The 22,407-nt window shown below is 39.0% G+C and overlaps 2 protein-coding genes across 2 annotated transcripts in view; one reads left to right on the plus strand and one right to left on the minus strand.

Annotated features, from left to right (window-relative positions):
* LOC139936061 (translation factor Guf1, mitochondrial-like) lies at positions 1-11,795 on the plus strand. Its single transcript, XM_071930781.1, has 13 exons — positions 1-258; positions 1,118-1,226; positions 2,027-2,175; positions 4,029-4,187; positions 4,919-5,067; positions 5,800-6,003; positions 6,943-7,072; positions 7,524-7,633; positions 8,159-8,363; positions 9,025-9,126; positions 9,714-9,847; positions 10,377-10,635; positions 11,214-11,795. The coding sequence occupies exons 1-13, from the start codon at positions 82-84 to the stop codon at positions 11,337-11,339; spliced, it is 2,013 nt and encodes a 670-aa protein (XP_071786882.1). The 5' UTR covers positions 1-81; the 3' UTR covers positions 11,340-11,795.
* LOC139936062 (ATP-dependent (S)-NAD(P)H-hydrate dehydratase-like) overlaps positions 5,863-22,407 on the minus strand; it is a 26,180-nt gene continuing 9,635 nt past the window's right edge. Inside the window, exons 6-10 of the mRNA XM_071930782.1 lie at positions 22,234-22,338; positions 20,711-20,831; positions 18,597-18,723; positions 17,526-17,709; positions 5,863-6,001 (exon numbers count right to left, since the gene is read on the minus strand). Of these exons, the coding sequence (XP_071786883.1) occupies positions 17,544-17,709; positions 18,597-18,723; positions 20,711-20,831; positions 22,234-22,338 (519 nt within the window). The 3' untranslated portion in view covers positions 5,863-6,001; positions 17,526-17,543. The remainder of the gene's footprint in view (positions 6,002-17,525; positions 17,710-18,596; positions 18,724-20,710; positions 20,832-22,233; positions 22,339-22,407) is intronic.

Raw genomic sequence — 22,407 nt, forward strand, 5'->3', positions numbered from 1 at the left:
CCATTGGGAGGGAACCCTTTTTCGATCGTTAAAAATCTTGTGTGGATTTTGTACAAAATCTGGCTTTCTACATACATCAAAATGTTACTGATGACACATCATACGTTTCGCCTTCGTCACAGCAATAAATTTAGAAGATTACTGAATTTATATCGTGATAAAGTAATTAAATCGCCATCGTTAGCGGGACTCGGTCAAACTCCCAAATCGTTCTACACATCCACATCACAGAGGAAGTCAAACAGTCAATCAGATGGAGTAAGTATAGCCCCAGAAATTGTGCCAAATGAAGTGAATTGGCACTATTTATATGGGGGCTAGAGTCGGCAAGTTATTCCGTGAATAAGTGGGTTGATCTTTCTTTACGAGTAATATGGTATTTACTAATACTATTGTATTTGTATAATTAAAAATACAAAAAAATAATAAAATATTGACTTTCTAATCTAACAACACAATTCATGGGTATCACATCCAGTTTGCTCTGCTTTTAATTGGGAAAAACCGGGTGTATGTGTTCGTTGGTAGCTTGGTTAGTTGGCACCACTCCACTCTGCCTCAATCATGGGTCGCTAATCATCCTAGTTCGTCAGTTTGGTCATTGACATTTGTCCATTTTGCCAAACGAAACAAGATACACTCTATAGTATTAGTGTTACAACACTAAACTAGCATAAGCAAGCAGGACCACTTGGATTGGAGAGAATTGTGGCTGATCCTCAGGTGTTTTAAATGTTAAGGGAGAACTATGTATAAATGCCCTACAAGATTCACAGAGAACTGCTCCATCCATAAAAGACCGCTATAAAATACTTTAAACTCACCTGAGGCCGAGGAACACAGGAGATGTTGCTGCTTAATATGGGGGTGCGATTGTGTCAGATACATCCCCCCCCCCCAAAAAAAAAAGAAAGAAAGAAAGAAACATATTTGGCATCAAATCTGCATCAATGTCCACATTGGATCGATAAAATTTATGTTGTGCTTTGATGCGCTTTCAGCATATTAGAATATTTATCTCCAGAAATTACACTTCATCATCTTTCAATTCATTATGACTGCATCCTTCATATTACAATTAGTTTGAATTATTTCTTTTCTTGTATTTTTGCTTCAGGACATGAATTTGTCAGACTATCCGGTAGAGAACATTCGAAACTTCAGTATCATCGCACACGTTGACCATGGCAAAAGCACACTGGCCGACAGGCTTTTGGAGCTCACAGGTAATTAACCCACAGCAATAGCCATAGTGCCCTGAGCTTTTGCTTCGGTGCCCTTTAAAAATGTCCAATAATAATAATAATAATAACAAGTTCTTATATAGCGCATTTCACAATAAACCGTATCAATGCGCTTTACATTAGTCCCCTGGTCAAAGGGCCAATAAACATCCCTTTAATCTTTCTCAGCTCCCATTTAGGGAGTATACAGCCCCGAGCTGCCGTGGCGCTCCGAAAGCTTTTCATTCACAATATCAACCTCTACCCTCTCAGGTACCCATTTATACCCCTGGGTGAAGAGAAGCAATTATAGTAAAGTATCTTGCTCAAGGACACAAGTGTCACGACCGGGATTCGAACCCACACTCCGGTGAATTAGCACCAGAACTTGAATTTGATGCTCTTAACCACTCGGCCGCGACACTCAATACAAATTTACATTTTTATCATAGCTAAAGAAGCCGCCCTTACCAACATAAAATTATTGTGCCCCTTATCAAGGACGAAGTTCAAGGCCTGGGTACAAATAACTTATTCAAATAACCAGAATAACTTTTGTTTTTTGGGGGGGAAGTGTACTTTTGCAATTCATGATTGATGCAAGCCTGAGGCAACGAAGGTGATTGCAATCATGCCCACTGGTCATTGCCTTGGTGCCCTTGAAATGCCCCAGTACGAAGTTACAATTTCATCATAGGGTGCCCTTTACCAAGGAGAAAATGCCTACGCGCCCTTGCCCTTTCAAAAAAACAAAGCATCAGGTCTGTATCGCATTAACTTTCCCTTGACTTATAACTTTTCAGGGACCATCTCCAAGACTTCAGATAACAAACAAGTGCTGGACAAGCTTCAAGTGGAAAAGGAACGAGGTATCACGGTCAAAGCTCAAACAGCCTCCATGTTCTACACCTACAAGGGACAGAAGTATCTACTCAATCTAATAGACACTCCGGTGTGTGTATAAACTACATCAATAATAATTACCCGAGTAACATGCCTGTGATATTTTTTCACAGGACTCGGGAAAGTACCGAGTATACAGTGCTAACACACATTGGTGTATGGGTAAAAACCAAAATTAATATTCTTTATCCCAGATGCAAATTTAACATCTATTATATCGTTGCGGTACCCGCTGCCAAAACATAGGATTCAAACTGCCTCTAGCTGCCGGGCAACCTCGGTAGTCTAGTTGGTAAGACACTGCTCTAGAATTGCAAGGGTCGTGGGTTCGAATCCCACCTGAGTAACATGCCTGTGATATTTTTTTCAAAGGACTCGGGAAAGTACTGAGTATACAGTGCTAACACACATCGGTGTATGGGTAAAAACCAAAATTAATCAATAATAATAACAGTAGTGGATTGTTATATAGCGCGCATATCCGTCAATCAGTGACACTCAAGGTGCTTTAACATACAGTACTTTCCTGCAAGGTATGAGGGACTACGTTTGAACTATGAGACCTACTCCTTTTGCATAGCATCATGTAATGGTTTATAAGGTGCTGTGGCCAACATGCTGCCAATCAAACTAAGAACATCAAGGGGGAACCCCTTCTCTTTTCGATAAGTGCACTGTTTTTTGTTAACATGCGTTACACAAAACACGGGACCGAAGTGAATTTATTTTTATTTAATTTTATTACAAATCAAAATCGCAGCATACTGCTGAATACAATGATTATAGCAGGATAACAGCTTATAAAAACACAATCTTTACTTATTACTCTAACCCACAGGCCTATTGTTACATACAGTCAAATAAATGAGGGGGGGTGGTGACATGCTTTACATTGTCAAGACACTTTTGAAATCTCATTTTGGCATAACACTTGCTACATCATCTGCACAGGCTGAGATAAACAAGAGATAACTTTTCTCTATGGGTATAAAACAATGTAAACATATATGGGATTTGAGGCATTGCATAGTGAAGTATCAATTCATATATTTGGTATGCGGTTTATCTACTTGCCAAGTGAATTATGTTCTTTTGAGAACTTACAATTCTGCTTACTATTCTACTACCGCGGAGTAAATTTAGGGAATCTGGGAGACTTCTCAGTTCTGAAAAGAACTGTCCTGCCTTTTTAACTTCTACCTGGACAGAGGTAGAAAATTGGCTTTTAGTGGATCGAGGGGACTTTTTGTTATTAAAGGCATTGGACCCTTTGGTATACAGAAAGAAAAAAAAGTTCACAGATTTACAAATAACTTACAGGGTTTACAAAAGGTAATGGTGAAAGACTTCTCTTGAAATATTATTCCATGAAATGCATTACTTTTTGAGAAAACAGTAAAACAATATCAATTCTCTATATAAAGAATTACGGATTTATTTTAAATACATGTCATGACACGGCTAAACGTGCGAATACAAGGGTGGGTTTTCCCGTTATTTCCTCCCGACTCAGATGACCGATTGAGCTTAAATTTCCACAGGTTTGTTATTTTATATAGAAGTTGTGATACACGAAGTGTGGGCCTTGGACAATACTGTTTTATACCGAAAGGGTCCAATGGCTTTAACTTAACTACCACAGAGCAAGTTTTTAGTTGGTCTAAACATTTCGACTAGCTTGCTCTTGTCATCGTCGGGAGACTCCACGGTAGTAGAATGGAAAGCAAGACAGTTTTCTAAAGAGCAAATTCTACCAAGCAAGTAGATATACACACAGTGTTACCGCAAACCAAACATGTATTGATACCTCACCATGTAATTGTTATTTCTATGGGTATAAAACAACATAACTTTACCAAACAACAAAATATTATTTCTGCATTTTCTGCCTCTTTCTTTCAGGGCCATGTTGACTTCAACTATGAGGTATCCCGATCTTTAAAAGCCTGTCAGGGGGTTCTACTCCTAGTTGATGCAAACCAAGGGGTTCAGGCACAGACAGTGGCAAACTTCTACCTAGCATTTGAATCAGACCTCACCATTATCCCAGTTTTAAATAAGGTGAGGTTCCCCTATGACCTGTTGACAGGACATAGAGACCATTTTAAAGGCACTGGACATCTTTGGTAATGTTCAAAGACCAGTATTCTCATTAGGTGTTTCCCAACATAAACATAAAATAACAAAGCTGTGAACATTTTGGCTCAATTGCTCATCAAAGTTGCAAGAGAATAATGACAGAAAAAAAAACCGAGTTGCACAAATTTGTGTACTTTCAGATGCCAATAAAAAGCTTCAAGTCCTAACGTCTTTTAACATTTGAGTGAGAAACTACCTCTTTCTCAAAAACTACTTCAGAGGGAGTCATTTCTCACAATGTCTTAAACTACATGTATCAATGGCTCTTAATTGCTCATTACCAAAGTTTTTATGCTAACAATTATTCAAAGGAACATTACAGAATTGGTTTTGCTGGCAGTGTATCACTTTATGTAATCCACCATATACTTAAACTGACAAACCCGTAGAAGTTCGAGATCAATCGGCCATCTGGCCAGGGTCACGAGAGAGAATTGAAAAACCGATAACAAATGTTGCATTGCATCGATGCCAAATCAAAAATGAATAAAATGCTCACTGAGCGATAAACTCAATACTCGAAATTAGATTATTTATTTCTCATCAAATATGAAATTTCAGACAGATAAATTGGAGGATAGAGGTTGTATGTGAGCAAGCAAGCATAGGTTGGGAGTACAGTTTAATATTCCTTGTCTTTATATCTTTTCTAGATTGACTTGAAGTTTGCCGACCCAGAGTCAGCAGCCAATCAGATTAAGACGCTTTTTGATATCAGCCAAGAAGACATCTTGTCGATTTCAGCAAAGCTTGGAACGGGAGTTGATGAAATATTACCAGCAGTCATAGACAGAATACCACCGTATGTATTTCCTTCTGCTTTTGTGGCAGGCTGGCAAAGTGTATCCATCATTCAAAACCAGGGAGAATGATATTGAATGGTCAGACAGTAGGAGGGTTGACTGTGTACTGCATTTGCCACAAGATACAAGTGTTTCAGGCCGACATAGTTTATTCATCATTCAGCACCAGGGTGGGTGATAATGAATGGTCAGACAGTAGGAGGGTTGACGGTTGACAACATAGTTTGTTGTGTAATGTCAGTTCTAACTTGGGAGATATGCCATTGCATTTATACATCAAGTTTATCATTTCTAACCGTTGTGGATGATATTAAACTGTCTGGCAGTAGGAGGGTTACTACCTATCCAGGCAAAGTTTTTTGATTTGTTTATTTGGGGTAAAAACATTTTGAGAACTCAGAGTGAACCAAACCTAGTTTCCCAGTTTGTAAACTACATGTAGGTCTTATAATAACTAGTTCTTATATAAAGTTATAAAGCGCATATATTACAAAAACCGTATCAATGCGCTTTACATAAGTGCCCTGGTCATCCACACAGAAGGCTTTTTCGTAAACAATGTCAACCTCTACCCTCACAGGTACCCATTTATACCCCTGGGTGAAGAGAAGCAATTATAGTAAAGCATCTTGCTCAATGAAACAAGTGTCACGACCGGGACCCAAACCCACACTTCAATAACTTAACCACCAGATTTTGAATTTGATGCTCTTAATTCTCTTATCATGCAGACCACAGAGCGACCCGAACCTACCACTCAAAGCACTGATCTTTGATTCCTGGTACAACCAATACAGAGGAGCCATTACAAGTATAGCAGTCATTGACGGCAAACTGACCAAGGGAGATAAAATCACGGCAGCTCACTCTAACAAGTCGTATGACGTACATGACTTAGGTATCATGCATCCTGAACAGGTCTCCTGCACTCAACTGTAAGTAATAATAACATCATGGATTAAGAATGGTCTGTGGTTTTGTATGGGTTTGGAAGTGTTGTGGCCGAGCGGTTAAGAGAAGCGAGTGTGGGATCGAGTCCCAGTGTGTCAGTCAAGACAACAGATAAATATTACAGACTCCTTTATTAAAGGCATTGTATACGTTTGACAATTGGAAGCCACTGTTTCAATTCCATGGCGTGTATTGGCCCAGCGGTTAAGAGCACCGGAATCAAACTCTGGTGGGTTCGAGTCCCAGTCATGACACTTGTGTGTCTGTAAGCAAGACATTTTACTATTGCTTCGTCCTTTGGATGGGACATAAAGCCGTGGGTCCTGTGTGTTATGTAATGCACATGAATAAAAACCAATGCACTTATCGAAAAGAGAAGGGGGTACGCCCCAGTGTTCCTGGTTTGATTGGCCGCATATTGCGCCACAACACCATTGTAAACCATTACACAGTGCTTTAAAAAAATACGTATCATACTTAGAAAAACGTAGCTCCGCCCATTGCAGGACAAAATACTGAGCGCTTTGATGAGCCCCTAGGGGTGTGATAAAGCGCAATAGAAGAACCTAGTGTTGTTGTTGCTCATAATTTATCTCAGACTACTTCAAGTTTACACTCCGTCCCCATGCTTCCCCTCAATGAACCCAAGTCTTGACACTCATGGGTGACAGGTCTTTTTCTTCAGCTTTGCCACCATCTGGAACTCTCTAGCACTAAATCTTAGATATTGTCTTAGTACAACAAATAAAATCTCATCTCAAAACTTATCTTATATCTCAGGTTTTCAAGAGCTAACTTTTGTTTGTTTCGGTTTACTGCATAAAGTCCCTTTTCTGTGTAAGTCCATTGTGTGCACATTCATGAACAAAGTACTTTTAAAAGCGATGTTTAACAAATTTGATTTTTGGTTTCTACAATAACAGACTCGCAGGCCAGGTTGGGTTCATGATTGCTGGTATGCATAACATCAAAGAAGCTCGGATCGGTGACACCATTTACCACCAGAACAAAGCCGTCGAACCTCTGCCTGGATTTAAAGCCGCTAGACCCATGGTATTTTAAACTTCCTAAATTTTCAAGGAAAAACATACCATCTTCCCAAATATTTCAAAGTATTTCAAAATGTATCAAACTGTGTGCTTAAAGGGTTTAGGTACTATTTGCACGACACAAAACAAAAAAGTCAACAGATTGACATTAAACCTACACAGTTTAAAGATAATGATCGTAGAAAGCTTCCCTTGAAATATTACTTGCAAGGTGCTGCAGTATTTTGAGAAACGAGTAAAACAATTTCACAAAAGTATTCTTAGCATGTACAATGGATTTATGCGACTCCTGAAAAACTTGCTGTGATTTTCACTTATTTGTTTCAAAAACGTTATGACCAATGAAGCTGAAACTTTTACAGGAAATTATATTACATACATTGTTATATGCAAAGACAGTAAGAACTAGTATTTCATTTTCTATAACACAATGTATGTTATTGTTCTACATGTAGGTGTTTGCAGGGCTGTTTCCCATCGACCAGTCTGAATACCTCGGTCTGAGATCTGCAATTGATAGACTGACATTGAACGACAGTAGTGTGTCCGTCAATCAAGACAGCAGGTACAATATGAATCCTGAATTAAAAACACAGGACACTATTGGTAATTTTTCAAAATATATTTGAGCATAAAATTTAATTGAGAAACGACTCCCTCAGAAGTAACATACATGTAGTTTTTCAGAAAGAGGTAAATTCTCACTCAAATAACAAAAAAGACTTCGGGCCTGAAGCCTTTCATTATGCATCTGAAAGCACCAAAGGATTTGTAAACTGTACAATTGGTAATTGGAACCCACCGCAGGAAGAATAATCTGCAATTGAAATAAGCTATCTGAAAAACGTTATTGCAGTAACGCTTCTCAGGTCCTAATTTTTGTTGTGTAACGTATACGTGAAAAGAGAAGGGGTTCACCCCAGTTTGATTGGCAGCATATTGCACCACAGTACTTTGGAAACTATTACATTGCATTATGTCTAAAAACTGTACGCTCAAGCGCCTTGAGCATACTGAGTAACGGATATGCGCGATATAAGAAGCCACCATTATCATTACTAGATGACACAGTGTTTGGTTTTGTTTACAGCCCAGCATTGGGCCAGGGTTGGCGCCTTGGCTTTCTTGGTCTTCTCCACATGGATGTATTCAACCAGAGACTAGAGCAGGAATTCAACGCTAACGTCATCGTCACCGTGCCTAGCGTACCCTACAAAGCACGATTGAAGGATACTAAAGCAAACAGGCAGCTGTACGGGAGCAATGAGGAGATCACTGTTTACAACCCATCACTGGTACACCAATTTTGTTTTAAAGGATAAATTTTGTTTAAATCGAACAAGGTTCAAAGTATAATGAAGCACCACCAAGAGAGCAGGCCTTGAATTAACACACAGCACCCACGCCAATTGCCATGGTGCTTGTGCTTTTGCTGTGGTGCCCTTTGCAAAGTTCCAATACAAATTAAGTGTGTGGCGAAGCTGGAGTGTCCTCCCCTTGCAGTTATCAATAAAAAAAATAGTTCCACCAAGCTAACTGCTGATTTTACAATGACTATAAAAAGTTTTATCTAGTTACTAAAGCACAATTTATTGGTTTGTGAAATAATCACATATAATAAACCAAAGTTTGTATGAGAGATATTGGCTGTTGCCATTTTGGCGTTTATACCCCTTGTGGGAAAGCTCATCTTAAGAGACTTTGTTAAATGTAATTGATGTGTATTAGCTACCTGGTAATTTCAGTGCTCTAGTTCGTAAGCCACTGTAGAACTGCAAAGGTCGTAGGTTTGAATCCCACCCAAGTAATATGCCTGAGATTTTTTCACAGAGCTCGGGAAAGTACTGAGTACAATGTACATCGGTGTATATATGGGTAAAACCCAAATTATTTTTCTGTATCCCCGCTGCAAATTTCCATCTATTTAGTACAATGTTTGTTACTTCTTTATGACAGTTCCCCGATTCACAGCAAGTCACAGAGTACATGGAGCCATTAGTTCTAGGGACCATTATCACACCAGATGAATACATCAGCAAAGTCTTCACACTATGCTTGGTAAGGGACAACGAACATAGATACAACCGGGGCCATATTAAAGCCTTGGCGACTAGTGCGACTAATGTCAAAGTCACAACTATTATTGCTTACATGTAGTCCAGTCGAGACTACTGTTATTCAACTACTTGATTAATAGTGCTGCCGCGACTACTACAAAAATAGTCACGACTTCCAGCTTGTTGAACCAGTTGTGTCGCCCACGACTATTCACGACAACATAGTTTACTTACGAAACACAATCCTTCCCAAACAAGTTTTACTATATTATTGTGCCGCAATGCATCTTGGGAGTTGAACTTTGCAGGAAAACATTGAATGTTGAAGCACCTTGAGTGTCACTGAGCGACAGATATAAGGAACCATAATTATTATTATCATTTTTATTTTAGCGGAAAAATGTGCTGAGCAAATGGGTTTGCCCTGATGTTCCTGATTTGATTTGTCTTTTAACATTTGAGTGAGAAATTGCCTCTTTCTCAAAAACTATGTTACTTCAGAGGGAGCCATCTCTCACAGTTTTTATGCTAACAGTTATTTTGAGTAATTACTAATAGTGTCCAGTGCCTTTGAATTGTTATCTTCAGAACAAGAGAGGAGAGCAAGTGGAGTACGTGTACATTGACAGCAGACGAGTACTTCTCAAATATAAACTACCCTTGAACGAGGTCGTAGTGGATTTCTTTGACCAACTCAAATCTATCTCATCTGGGTATGCAAGGTAAAGACACAGAAATGGCCTTGGTGCCCCTTCAAACATTTCTTAAAGACTTTTAGTTCCCTGCAGGGAATTGTCAGCAAGAAAAGTTAGCTAGAACAACACCAAATGGCATTGGTGCCCCTTCAAGAGTTTATCAAGTGCCCCTGATAGGCATTGTCAGCATAGAGGTTTGCTAAAACAACATCCAAATTGGGCCTTGGTGCCCCACAAATGTTTCTCAAAGACGTTAAGTGCCCCTTGCTAGGCATTGTCAGCATGGAAGTTATCTAAAACAACATCCAAATTGGGCCTTGGTGCCCCACAAATGTTTCTCAAAGACGTTAAGTGCCCCTGCAGGCATTGTCAGCAAAAAGTTAGCTAAAACAACATCCAAATGGGCCTGGTGCCCCTTCAAACGATTCTCAAAGACTTTAAGATTTTACAAAGTGCCCCTAAATGGAATTGTCACAACTTCTTATTTCAAATATCAAGTAATAAACCGCAAGGAAAGCTGCTTGGGTAAATTTCATTTGATTCTCCTTGCTTTCAGTTTTGATTATGAAGATTGCGGCTACCAGACGGCCGATCTGATCAAGCTAAGCATCCTCCTCAACGGTCGGGAGGTCGAGGAGCTAGCCAGTATCGTCCATCGAGACAACGCCAGACTAGCTGGGAAAGCCATCTGTTCTAAACTCAGCAATACGATACCAAGACAGATGTATGAAGTGGCAATACAGGCTGCCGTAGGAAGCAAGATCATGGCTAGGGAGAATATCAAAGCGTTGAAGAAGAACGTCTTAGCAAAATGTGTAAGTGACCATCACAATTTAGCGGCAAATTTTGTGCTTACTGTGTGATCTTTATTTCATCTATAAGCACACGAAAAAGGTATGCTAACCTTTCTGTGGGTGCGTTCGTTTAGCTTCCCTGGGTCAAACCTGGACTGCCCCAGTACGTTGGAATAGCTTTGACGTCATTCCAGGGGCTCACCCGGGTCAGCCCCAAGTGCCCTGCTTGTGGAGTGGGTCACTTGGGGGCTGGCCCTAGGTGCATGACGTCAATACGAGAGCGGTGAGTGGTCGTTCGTTTAGCTCTTGTCAGGGGCTCACCCGAGCGAGCACCGCGGGGGAGACCCAGGGAAGCTAAATGAACACACCCATTACAAAATGAATGATGTAACAATACAAATCAATTGTAAATGCGCAAGATGGTCGCCTCGTTTATTGCCAATATGTGAAATACGCCGAGGTTAAAAATCAATTTTTCTGCTACACTTAGCTGGAACTTTGCTTATCGTTAAGTAGCGCTACAAAATCTTGCCCTAGAGATCATTAAGGCTAATCCATTGTTTACATTGTAATTTGTTTTTGTGTGGAATGGTTTTCAGTATGGAGGAGACATCACAAGAAAGATGAAACTATTAAAGAGGCAGTCAGAAGGCAAGAAGAGGATGAAGATGTTTGGCAATGTGGAGGTGCCGAAAGAGGCGTTTCTGTCAGTTCTCAAGAGGTGACGACAAGGAATTATCACTAACGATGTGTGAACAATCTCCATCTCTCACCCACAAGAAGAAACCATGGAAACAGAATGAGGGACTCGAAATAAAGACATTAAACCATTTTTATCATTTACGGGAATCATCCTTACAAATAATAACAATAATATGCATTAATAGCGCGCTCTTACACAGAGTACTTGAGCGCTTTACAAGAGACAAATAAGCAAATAAATCAGGGCACTAATAATGGGAAAACAGTTTGTATTAAGCAATTAACTATTGCACAGGAAAAATTTGAGAAATGAATAAAACAATTTCATGAAAGTCTTTTATTGTTTTAGTGAGACAAAAAAATATTTGAGCATGTTGTATGTACAACGAATTTAAGCGACTCTTTCTGAAAACATAGCTCTGTGATTTTCATGTGTTTTTGTTCAAAAACTTGATGAAACTGAAATTTCTACATGAAAATGATATGACATACATCTTCACTCACAGTGAGAAGGTATCAAAACCCTTGAACAACGGATGCCAAGTCGCACACCAACTTTAGACCAACACTGAATACGTGACTTTGATTGACAATTTATATTCATGAAAAACTTTTAACGTAACATTATTTTGCAAAAGGAACTCTCTTTTGCATTCTTTGTAAAGTCTTTAAAAAAATAAAGTGCGATACTGAAATAAAAGGTATTTGATTTGAGTTGAACCAAGATTCTAGTTATCCAAAGTAGTTTTGTTATTTAAAGCATGTGGTCAATGTTAGTGGTAGTCAAAAACCAGTAGTGCAGTAACATCATGTAACATCATGAGTAGGATTTGAAACTTTAAATGGTGGAGTTAAAATCTGATAAGGTTTGCAGTAAACAATGAGAGCAGCAATAATTTCCAAGACTCAGAAAACAATTATAAGGGCAGCAAGGGCACCAAGGCATTGACCAGGGGGCATGGAGGCAATCACCTTTGTTGCCTCTGTGAAGTATCATAGAACCAAAAAGAAACCCAAACATCTCTAGCGATTCTAGATAAATGATTATACTCTCAAAACACTTTAGACAAAGCCTTAGGTACAAGATCTCAAGTGTTTAAAATTTGAGGAAAGGAACAAAAACAAAATCACAAATTTTTAGGGTTGTTGACTCGAGTCAGTGTCTTGGACTAGAGTCGCAAAATTCACTTCCAACTAGACTTAACTTGGGGGGAAAATGACTTCCGACTAAACTTAAAATGAGGGAAAATGACTTGTGACTTGACTTGTGCAAAAAAAACTGAAAATTTGCACTTGACTTGAATTCGTTTGATTTTGCGACAATGCAAATATTGTTTAAAGGCAGTGGACACGTTTGGTAATTACTCAAAATAATTATTAGCACATAACCTTACTTGGTAACGAGTAATGGGGAGAGGTTGATGGTATAAAACATTGTAAGAAACAGCTCCCTCTGAAGTGACGTAGTTTTCGAGAAAGAAGTAATTTTCCACCTCAAGTTTAGAATTTGAGGTCTCGAAATCAAGCATCTGAAAGCACATAACTACGTGTGACAAGGGTGTTTTTTCTTTCATTATTATCTTGCAACTTCGACGACCAATTGAGCTCAAATTTTCACAGGTTGGTTATTTTATGTATATGTTGAGATACACCAAGTGAGAAGACTGGTCTTTGACAATTACCAATAGTGTCCACTGACTTTAAAATAAATGTGGCAAAATTGAGTCTTGGGCACCGATGTTTTTGAGTGCTGCTCATGTCACCTTGTCATAAGGCCGAAAATGCAGACATGATGTGGGTGCACCAATCTATATAGACGGGAATGTTTGCACACAGAAAGAGTGATTCTAATTTGATTAGGGCAGCTCTGTGTAGGAGTGTATGCAAAATGACTGTGATTTGACTTGACTTGAGCAAAGATGACTAGATAACATCACTGTTCATCTTTACATATTTAGGACAAATGATGACAGACTCAACTGGTCACTGAAGAATTTAAATCTTCATTAGGAAAAAAAAGACACGAGTCTTAAACACAAAACTCTCAAAAACAGTTGGGCAAGTAAGCTACAAGGCCATTATTTTTCTTAATGGTTTAGAACTCAGGTAAAGAATAGGGAAACAGAGGTAGAACCAACCACAAAAATACTCATCCATAGAGATTTGGGATAAATGATTGAAATTTTCTGTGAGGAAAACAGACACAAGTCTTAACAGGTTTGGGACTTTGTGTACGAAATAAAAAACAAACGTCCACAGATTTCCGTTAAACTTATATGGCTTAAAGATAATGATGGTAGAAAGCTTCCCTTCAAATATTATTTGCTGAGGTGCTGTAGTTTTTGAGAAATGAGTAAAACAATTTCACACAAAAAATGTTTGTCTCTCAGTGAGACAATAGGGAGACAATAGTTATTTTAGCGTGACAACATATTCACGCAACTCTCCTGAATCGATTGCTCTGTGATTGGCACTTTTTTGTCCTCAAAAAACTTGAAGACTAATGAAGCTGAAACTTCTACAGGTAAATAATATTACAAACATCTCCATTCACAGTGAGTAGGGATTAATATCTTGGCCAAAAACTTGATCTACAAAATGTTTCAAGCAACTCTCAAAACCATACGACAAGTAAGCTAAAAGGTCATAATTTTTCTCAATGCTTTAAAACTTTGGAAAAGGAAACAAAAGCAGAACCCAAAACAGACACATAAATCTCAGGCATAAAATAACAAACCGGTAAAAATTTAGCTCAATTGAACGGCAAAGTTGTGAGATAATAATGAAAGAAAAAACACACTTATCACACGAAGTTGTGTGCTTTCAGATGCTTGATTTTGAGACCTCAAACTCTAATTCTGAGGTCTCAAAATTCGTGGAAATCTACTTTCTTTCTCGAAAACTACGTTACTTCAGAGGGGGCCGTTTCTCACAATGTTTTATACTAACAACCTCTCCCGTAAGGTTTTATGCTAATAATTATTTTGAGTAATTACCAATAGTGTCCACTGCCTCTAGAGTACTAAAAAACCATGGACCCTGACATAGCATGAAACGATTGTTAGACCAATGTCTAATTGCAGGAGGAAACAACATTACAGGAGTGAATTATGTGCAATGAGAGCAGATGATAACACAGTGGAAAACGTAAACACCAATGGCCCTGCTTTATTTAAAAAAAATGTTGCTTCACTACTCCAGATGGCACAATTTGAGAGGCGACTTAGTCGAGTAGTAAATTTCACTAGTTGCTGAGGTGTACTAAGCATAATGGGGGTATTCTGAACATGCAATAGCATACGAGTGCCGACTGGAACCAGATACAATAAAACATCTACTACCAAAGGGCGTTCAGACTGACTTGGCACACTAGAACAATGTCGCTATTAAGGAATATATGCAGACATGGAGAACAAAGTACACGAACGGTCACCTAAACAAGAAGCTAAATTTTCACCATAGACAAAATTCTGACTGAGAAAGACTGATCAAAACTCTACAGAGAAAATAATAATAGTAAGTCAATGTAAAAGTGCATGATATTTGGTACTTGGGAAAAAAAATCACAATATCGTTCAGATTTTTCCAAGGGCAAAAAAAAATAAGAAACGGACTAAAACTAGGAAGAATGTCGTGCCTGATAATAATACTTAAAGTTTATACTGCATTTATTACTACATCTCTAAGCGCTACAGTATTTATCCTGCAAGGTTTGTATAGCTACAATGTACGTTTTCAAGTATGAGACTAATACTGTTATAGCACCATGTAATGGTTAACAAGGTGCTGTGGCGCAATATGCAGCCAATCAAACCAGGAACACAGAGACAAACCCCTTCTCTTTATGATGTGCACTGGGTTCTTTAAAATGCATCGGAAGGACATACATGTAGTTAAAGGTTAATACACAAGTGTCACGACCTGGACTCAAACCCACACTTCGCTGATCAAGAACACCAGAGCTTGTGTCCAGTTTCTAAAGCTACACTAAAGACACTTAAAAATCAAGAGAACTTACAAAAGCTATTTTCGGAAGATATTTTATTTGACAATCAACTTTGTATCAATTATTTTATCACAGCCAGTTATTTTAGTACCTTGGAAAGACTTCATATATGTTTTAAACATGATCAAAGCTTTTCAAGAAAGGTTCCAAGGTCAGAGACCAATTCAGAACAATAAAAGATCCAATATAAGCTAAAGTAGTGGTCCCAGCTGATTTTCTACTGTCCGCCCAGGTAGTACTTAAAAAGCAGGACAGTTCTTTTCAGAACTGGAAAGTCTCATGAATGCCCAAAATCTACTCCGCGTGAATCCTGATTTCAATTGTTTGTAACACTGGGCAAACAAGGTTTAGGTGCCTAGGAGCCTTGTTTGCATAGGACCTACATGTAATTCACAAACTCGACAGGGCAAACATTAAAGCTGTGTATGATTTGTCCAAGACATGGACGAAACAAAAGAGCAATTAACAACACAAAACCAGATTCTTTTTTTTGTTAAGATCTAGCCTGATTGTCTGAAGTCTTAATTCAAGGCTTGTGAAGCCTTATTTGCATATTCATGAGGCCAGCTCACAAACTCGGCAGGGCAAACATTAAAGCTGTTTATGATTTTTTACAAAGGTAGCACATCCATGACATGGATGAAACCAAAAGAGCAACGTACAATACAAACATCGAAGATTCATTTCTCTTTCAGATCTAGCCTGATTATTTGAAGTCATAATTCATTGGCAGGGGACCAATCTATTTAAGATCAAGCTTCTACCTACACATTAACATATTTAAACATCATGATTTGGACGTACATTAACTGTAATACATGTCTGTTGTATCCAATGATATCGCTGGTTCTGCACAGCCAATACCTGGAGGCAGGGGAGCCGTCTATTTAAGATCAAGTTTCTACATGTACCTACACATTAACATATAAACATCATGATTTGGACATACATTAACTGTAATACATGTCCGTTGTATCCAATGATATCGCTGGTTCTGCACAGCCAATACCTGGAAGACAGGGGACCCGTCTATTTAAGATCAAGCTTCTACCTACACGTTTACAACATCATGATTTGGACGTACATTAACTGTAATACATGTCCGTTGTATCCAATGGTATCGCTGGTTCTGTACAGCCAATACCTGGAGGACAGGGGGGACCAATCTATTTAAGATCAAGCTTCTACCTACACATCCAACACATAAACATCATGATTTGGCTGTACATTAACTGTAATACATGTCCGTTGTATCCAATGGTATCGCTGTTTCTGCACAGCCAATACCTGGAGGACAAGGGACCAGTCTATTTAAGATCAAGCTTCTACCTACACATTAACATATAAACATCATGATTTGGACGTACATTAACTGTAATACATGTCCGTTGTATCCAATGATATCGCTGGTTCTGTACAGCCAATACCTGGAGGCAGGGGACCCGTCTATTTAAGATCAAGCTTCTACCTACATGTTTACAACATCATGATTTGGACGTACATTAACTGTAATACATGTCCGTTGTATCCAATGGTATCGCTGGTTCTGCACAGCCAATACCTGGAAGACAGGGGACCAATCTATTTAAGATCAAGCTTCTACCTACACATTAACATATAAACATCATGATTTGGACGTACATTAACTGTAATACATGTCCGTTGTATCCAATGGTATCGCTGGTTCTGCACAGCCAATACCTGGAGGACAGGGGACCCGTCTATTTAAGATCAAGCTTCTACCTACACGTTTACAACATCATGATTTGGACGTACATTAACTGTAATACATGTCCGTTGTATCCAATGGTATCGCTGGTTCTGTACAGCCAATACCTGGAAGACAGGGGACCCGTCTATTTAAGATCAAGCTTCTACCTACATGTTTACAACATCATGATTTGGACGTACATTAACTGTAATACATGTCCGTTGTATCCAGTGGTATCACTGGTTCTGTGCAACGAATACCTAGGGACCAGTCTATTTAAGATCATGTTGATGCCATCTTCGTCATGTTCCTTGACTTCCATCATATACATAAATGCTTATTTCTCAATCACAAGATGGGGGTCAGACATTTTTTTTCTTAGAATCCTCAGTTGTTGATTTGAACGGGAGAAAAACTAAATTGCTACACGGTAAAGGACGCCATAATCCCTCCCCACAATTACCCAACAATTTGACCTTGATTTGACCTCACCTTAACTCCTTGGTTGAATCATTCGTCAAACAGCGTACTGAAGGCGAGGCTGATTTGCTTCATCATGTCAGAGGTCATCGTACTGCGCTTGTGCTTCTTGAAGGCGAGGGCACTACAGCGTTTAGTCAGGAGACAGGCGCCGTACGCCGCACAGAGAGTGGGAGTGTAGTGTTTCAAGAACTCACTGAAAAAAAAATAGATGGAAGAAAAAAAAATACAATTAATAGTGGATACTTTTTCTTATAAGGGCAAGCTTGCTTTTCATGAGAAAAGGGAAACAGCAATAATAAAACATAGCTATGCCGGGAGATACAAGAGTAGCTTTAACGGAGATGGAAAATATCCAAAATTACCAAGACCTGGCCAGGGAACTTGGTATGCTTTTGGCAGGTGAAAGTGAAAGTAGTCCTGTTGATGGTGTTTAAACGGTTGATAATGACCAGCTTGAGCTGGAGATGCACACTATATATGGACACGAATTCATATCTGAAAACTGTCTCAGTCATAAAAATGCAACACACGTACAGAGCTCAAGGATGTCGGAAAACAGAAGTTTTACAGAGTTTCTTAAAGGCAGTGGACACTATTGGTAATTGTCAAAGAGTCACAGTTGGTGTATATTACCATAAGCATAAAATAACCAACCTGTGAAAATTTGAGCTCAATCGGTCATCGAACTTGCGAGATAATAATGAAAGAAAAAACAGCCTTGTCACACGAAGTTGCGTGTGTTTAGATGGTTGATTTCGAGACCTCAAGTTCTAAATCTGATATCTCGACATCAAATTCGTGGAAAATTACTTTTTTTCTCGAAAACTATGGCACTTCAAAGGGAGCCGTTTCTCACATTGTTTTATACCATCAACCTCTCCCCATTACTCGTCACCAAGTAAGGTTTTATGCTACTAATTATTTTGAGTAATTACCAATAGTGTCCACTGCCTTTAATAATACTTTATTATGCATTTTAAACAAAATGGCATTTATGAATGTGAATATAAAAGTAGTGACTCAGTCGTAAACTGAGGGTTGTGGCCCTCGCCGATTAAATAATAATAACGATAAACTTACTTGGGTGTTCTATCTGGATCGGCGAGCGCCTGGTGGGACCAGAAGCTGAGAGTTCCCATTGCTCCTGATAAAATATCACCCTGACCTCCACAGCGTCTGGCACTACCATCACCACAGCATACTAAGACTGAAACAACAAACAAGGGTAACATAAGAAAAGGGATTGCATTGGTGATAAAAGCTGCTTTCCACACTGTATCTCTTCTCCCTGTGGAATACCCACTGTTACCCCAGCGCACTTTCACACTGTGTTCCTACTCCACTGGGGTCTGGTTGCACGTTTCAAGAATACCCCAGGGTTTTACCACTTGAATCCTTAAGCAAGACACTTGACAATTGCTTCGTCCTTCCGATATAAAGACAATGGTCCCAGGTGTTGTGTAACGCATGTAAAAGAACCCAGTGCACTTATGGAAAAGAGAAGGGATTCGCCTCGGTATTCCTGGCTGTGGCTGCTGTATGCACCGTAGCACCTTGTAAACCCTTATGAGGTGCTACATAATCGGGTTTCAGAATTCATCACTGCAATAACCTATCTTTCTGAAAGTTTGTATATATACTTAGCGCCTTGAGTACCTTGTTTGGTAGATACGTGTGCTATATAAAACTTCTATATTATTATTATTTATCACTACTCTAGAGCAAGGGTGGCTACTCCCCAGGTTATGACCAGTTGCCGGGCAAGACAGAGGACAGACTTGGGAGGGGGGGACACCATAGTGCGAAAAGGCCAGCCGTTGTTCCCTGGGATAGAGTAGTGTGAAAATAGCGTTATAGTTAATTCACAACTAAGAGCATGTTTGGACAAGGAACCGTGGTCGACCATCACTCATGGTTGACTGCTGCACATGCTCATTAGCAATGAGGTCCGATGTGACTGGGTCATGTGTACTGGGCCCAATTATAACCTTCCAGGGTTATGCCTAGTTGCCGGGGCAGACAAGGGGGACAGACCGGGGGTAAAGCGACCCTAGTGTTAATAGGCCAGCCGTTGTTCCCGGGATAGAGTAGTGTGAAAATAGCTTTATAGTTAATTCACAACTAAGAGCAAGCTTGAACAAGGAACTGTGGTCCACAATCAGTCATGGTCGACTGCTGCACATGCTCACTAGCAATGAAGTCCCAATGCGACTGGTTCAGGGGTACTGAGCCCAATTTCATGGCTCTGCTAACCAATGAAGCAAAGAATATGTGCTTTTGGAAGAAGGGAATTCTGCCCTTTGGTCAAACGTATTTCAAATAACTTCAATTCAAAACTCCATACGAAAACAGTACATAGCCAAAACAATTGTTTTTAAAGAAGTAACCCCAACAATTTTACAAGGCAGAGAACAAACTATTTAAGTATGGAGGCATTATCTAGAAGCCGAGGCCTGTGAGTTTGGCAAGGAATTTTTGCTTCTTGTGCACAATGGCACATGTGTACTCCATATTCAGTTTTTTACTTCACTCATTTTTGTGGTGGACTCATAAACAAATTTAGACCACCAAAGGCGAGCGGTTCAACAAAATTATTCATGTTTAGATATGAGGGCCATCATTGCTAAAGTTCAATCTGGGGGAAATCTGTGCTGGGCAAAACGTTTTTTTTTTGCTCAAAGTGCTGGCCAAATTTTGTTCTTCTTTTTTTCTGGGCAGGCCCGCACTACCACCTGTGGCTACAGCACTGTCAACATTACTTGGCATTCTTTGCTCACACAGCAAGCACAGAAATTAAGCGCTTGCACAGTAAGCGGAGAATGGTGATCATAAGTGCAGAATTTGGAGGTAACCAGAGCCATGAAATTGGGTTCCGATTAACTTTTTCTTTGCAAGCTTTTACATTTTTTTTCGAGAAAACATTGAGAGAACTAATGTAGCATTTGAATTTGATCTTGAGACCTCAGATTTAGAATTTGAGGTTCGAAATCAAGCATCTGAAAGCACACAACTTCATGTGAGAAGGGTGTTTTTTCTTTCATAGTTATCTCGCAACTTCGACGACCAATTGAGCTCAAATTTTCACAGGTTGGTTATTTTATGCATATGTTGAGTTACACCAAGTGAGAAGACTGGTCTTTGACAACTACCAATAGTGTCCAGTGTCTTTAGGGAATTTAAAGACAGGGACTTACCACTGATTCCGTTGGTGATGATATCGTTCTCTCCTTTCTTACAGATTGTAACATTGCCAAGACGTTGACTGAGCCTCATTACATTACCAACTTCCTCGGAAGAATCTACATCATGTCCAATCTAAACACAAACAGTTTTCACAAATTTAACGTAAAGTTTAATATAAATTTTAGAGACCGGCAAAGTACACCCTTGGTTTTTGGAACCATTTGATTGTTTCAATCATATATAAATGCAGACATGTGATACACAATAAAACTTACATGGCAAAATTTTGTTTCAAAAGGTAATTGCATTTTTTAGATATATTTTAATGAATTTAAAGTGTCTATGTAACTTTTGTAGGACAAAAAACACAATGTCCACAGATTTACACTAAACTTACACAGTTTGAAAATAATGATAGTGGAAAGCTTTCCTGGAAATATTACGTGCTGAGGTGCTGTAGTTTTTGGGAAATAAGTAAATCAATGTCATAAAAATATTTTTCGTCTCATGAGACATTGTTTTACTTATTTCTCAAAAACTACAGCACCTCAGTAAGTAATATTTGAAGGAAAGCTTTCCACTATCATTATCTTCAAACCCTGTATGTTTAATGTAAATCTATGGACATTTTGAAAACGTACCCAAATCCTTTAAATAGAATCGGTGCGAATTTAGACAAAACTACGAACGCAAAACTACATGTGAACTATATAAGCTTTTCTTTCGAGCCACTAGTAAGATTTTTTAAACAAAGCTACAATAGTCATAGTAGCAGAGCAAACTACAGGAAGCTGAAACACTATGTGCTTGCTAACTAGGACCATGCTTCGTGTGAATGCAAGGTACTTTTTAGTTAGGTTGTTTTGTCAAGTGAACCCCCGCTGTGTTTATGTCTCTCATCTTATCACCTCTATACATATGTAGTTGCCCGGGACATTGAGGTGCCGAATGATCTCCCCCAACTTATTGAGGGATAGACGAGAATTGCCAAATTTGGAGAGAGAGAGTTTTTCCCTACAACCTTTTTATTTTCTCGGAAAGCACAGAGTAAACAGTGCTCATACACACTTAGATGCAAAACCCAATTTTTTATTTATTTTATTTTTATTTTTATGCAAGTCGCCCAAAACAAGGCTTAAAGCCACTCTAGGTTAAGGGCTACAAGGAAGAAAACATAGACATGCAGAAACTCAGTGGAGTTGAAGGTAGGAATTGACATTCCTCTTAAAAGATTGAAGACAATAGGATGAAGGGAAACATGCACCAGGCAAGGAGTTCCAAAGAGATTCAGTACGTGGGAAAAAAATACTGGAGTAGCTCTTGCTTCTACATCTCGGCATAGCCACAGTATAAGGATGAGAACAAGCAGAAAGCCTGGTCTCGCGCTCAAACATCATTTTATATTACAAATACCCCAGACAGTTTCGCTATTCCTATTATTTTAGGCCTTAACCGCTTGGCCACGACCCTGCTGGTTTTAAACAGCCATTTAAGAAATCGTCCCCACTCTTTCATTCCCTTAGTAAATACTTACCACATTCCTGTAGAGTCGATTGAACTCCACAACGTTTGGTGTGAGGATAGCTTTGGTGTAACCCTTAATAATCTCCGGCGTCTCACCAAGAAGATAAACAGCATCCTAAGAAAAGAAAAAAAAATAATGATTGCAGTTTAAAGGATGGTTTGAGGTAACAATATGTGTGTGTCT

Source organism: Asterias amurensis, chromosome 4 (genome assembly GCF_032118995.1).
Source record: "Asterias amurensis chromosome 4, ASM3211899v1".
Lineage (NCBI taxonomy): Eukaryota > Metazoa > Echinodermata > Asteroidea > Forcipulatida > Asteriidae > Asterias > Asterias amurensis.

Excerpts from the sequence above, each read along its gene's own strand:
- LOC139936061 (XM_071930781.1), top strand. The coding sequence starts at position 82 with ATGTTACTGATGACACATCATACGTTTCGCCTTCGTCACAGCAATAAA. Across the intron at positions 5,068-5,799 it reads GTCATAGACAGAATACCACC|ACCACAGAGCGACCCGAACC; the intron begins GTATGTATTTCC and ends CTTATCATGCAG. Across the intron at positions 9,848-10,376 it reads ATCTCATCTGGGTATGCAAG|TTTTGATTATGAAGATTGCG; the intron begins GTAAAGACACAG and ends CCTTGCTTTCAG.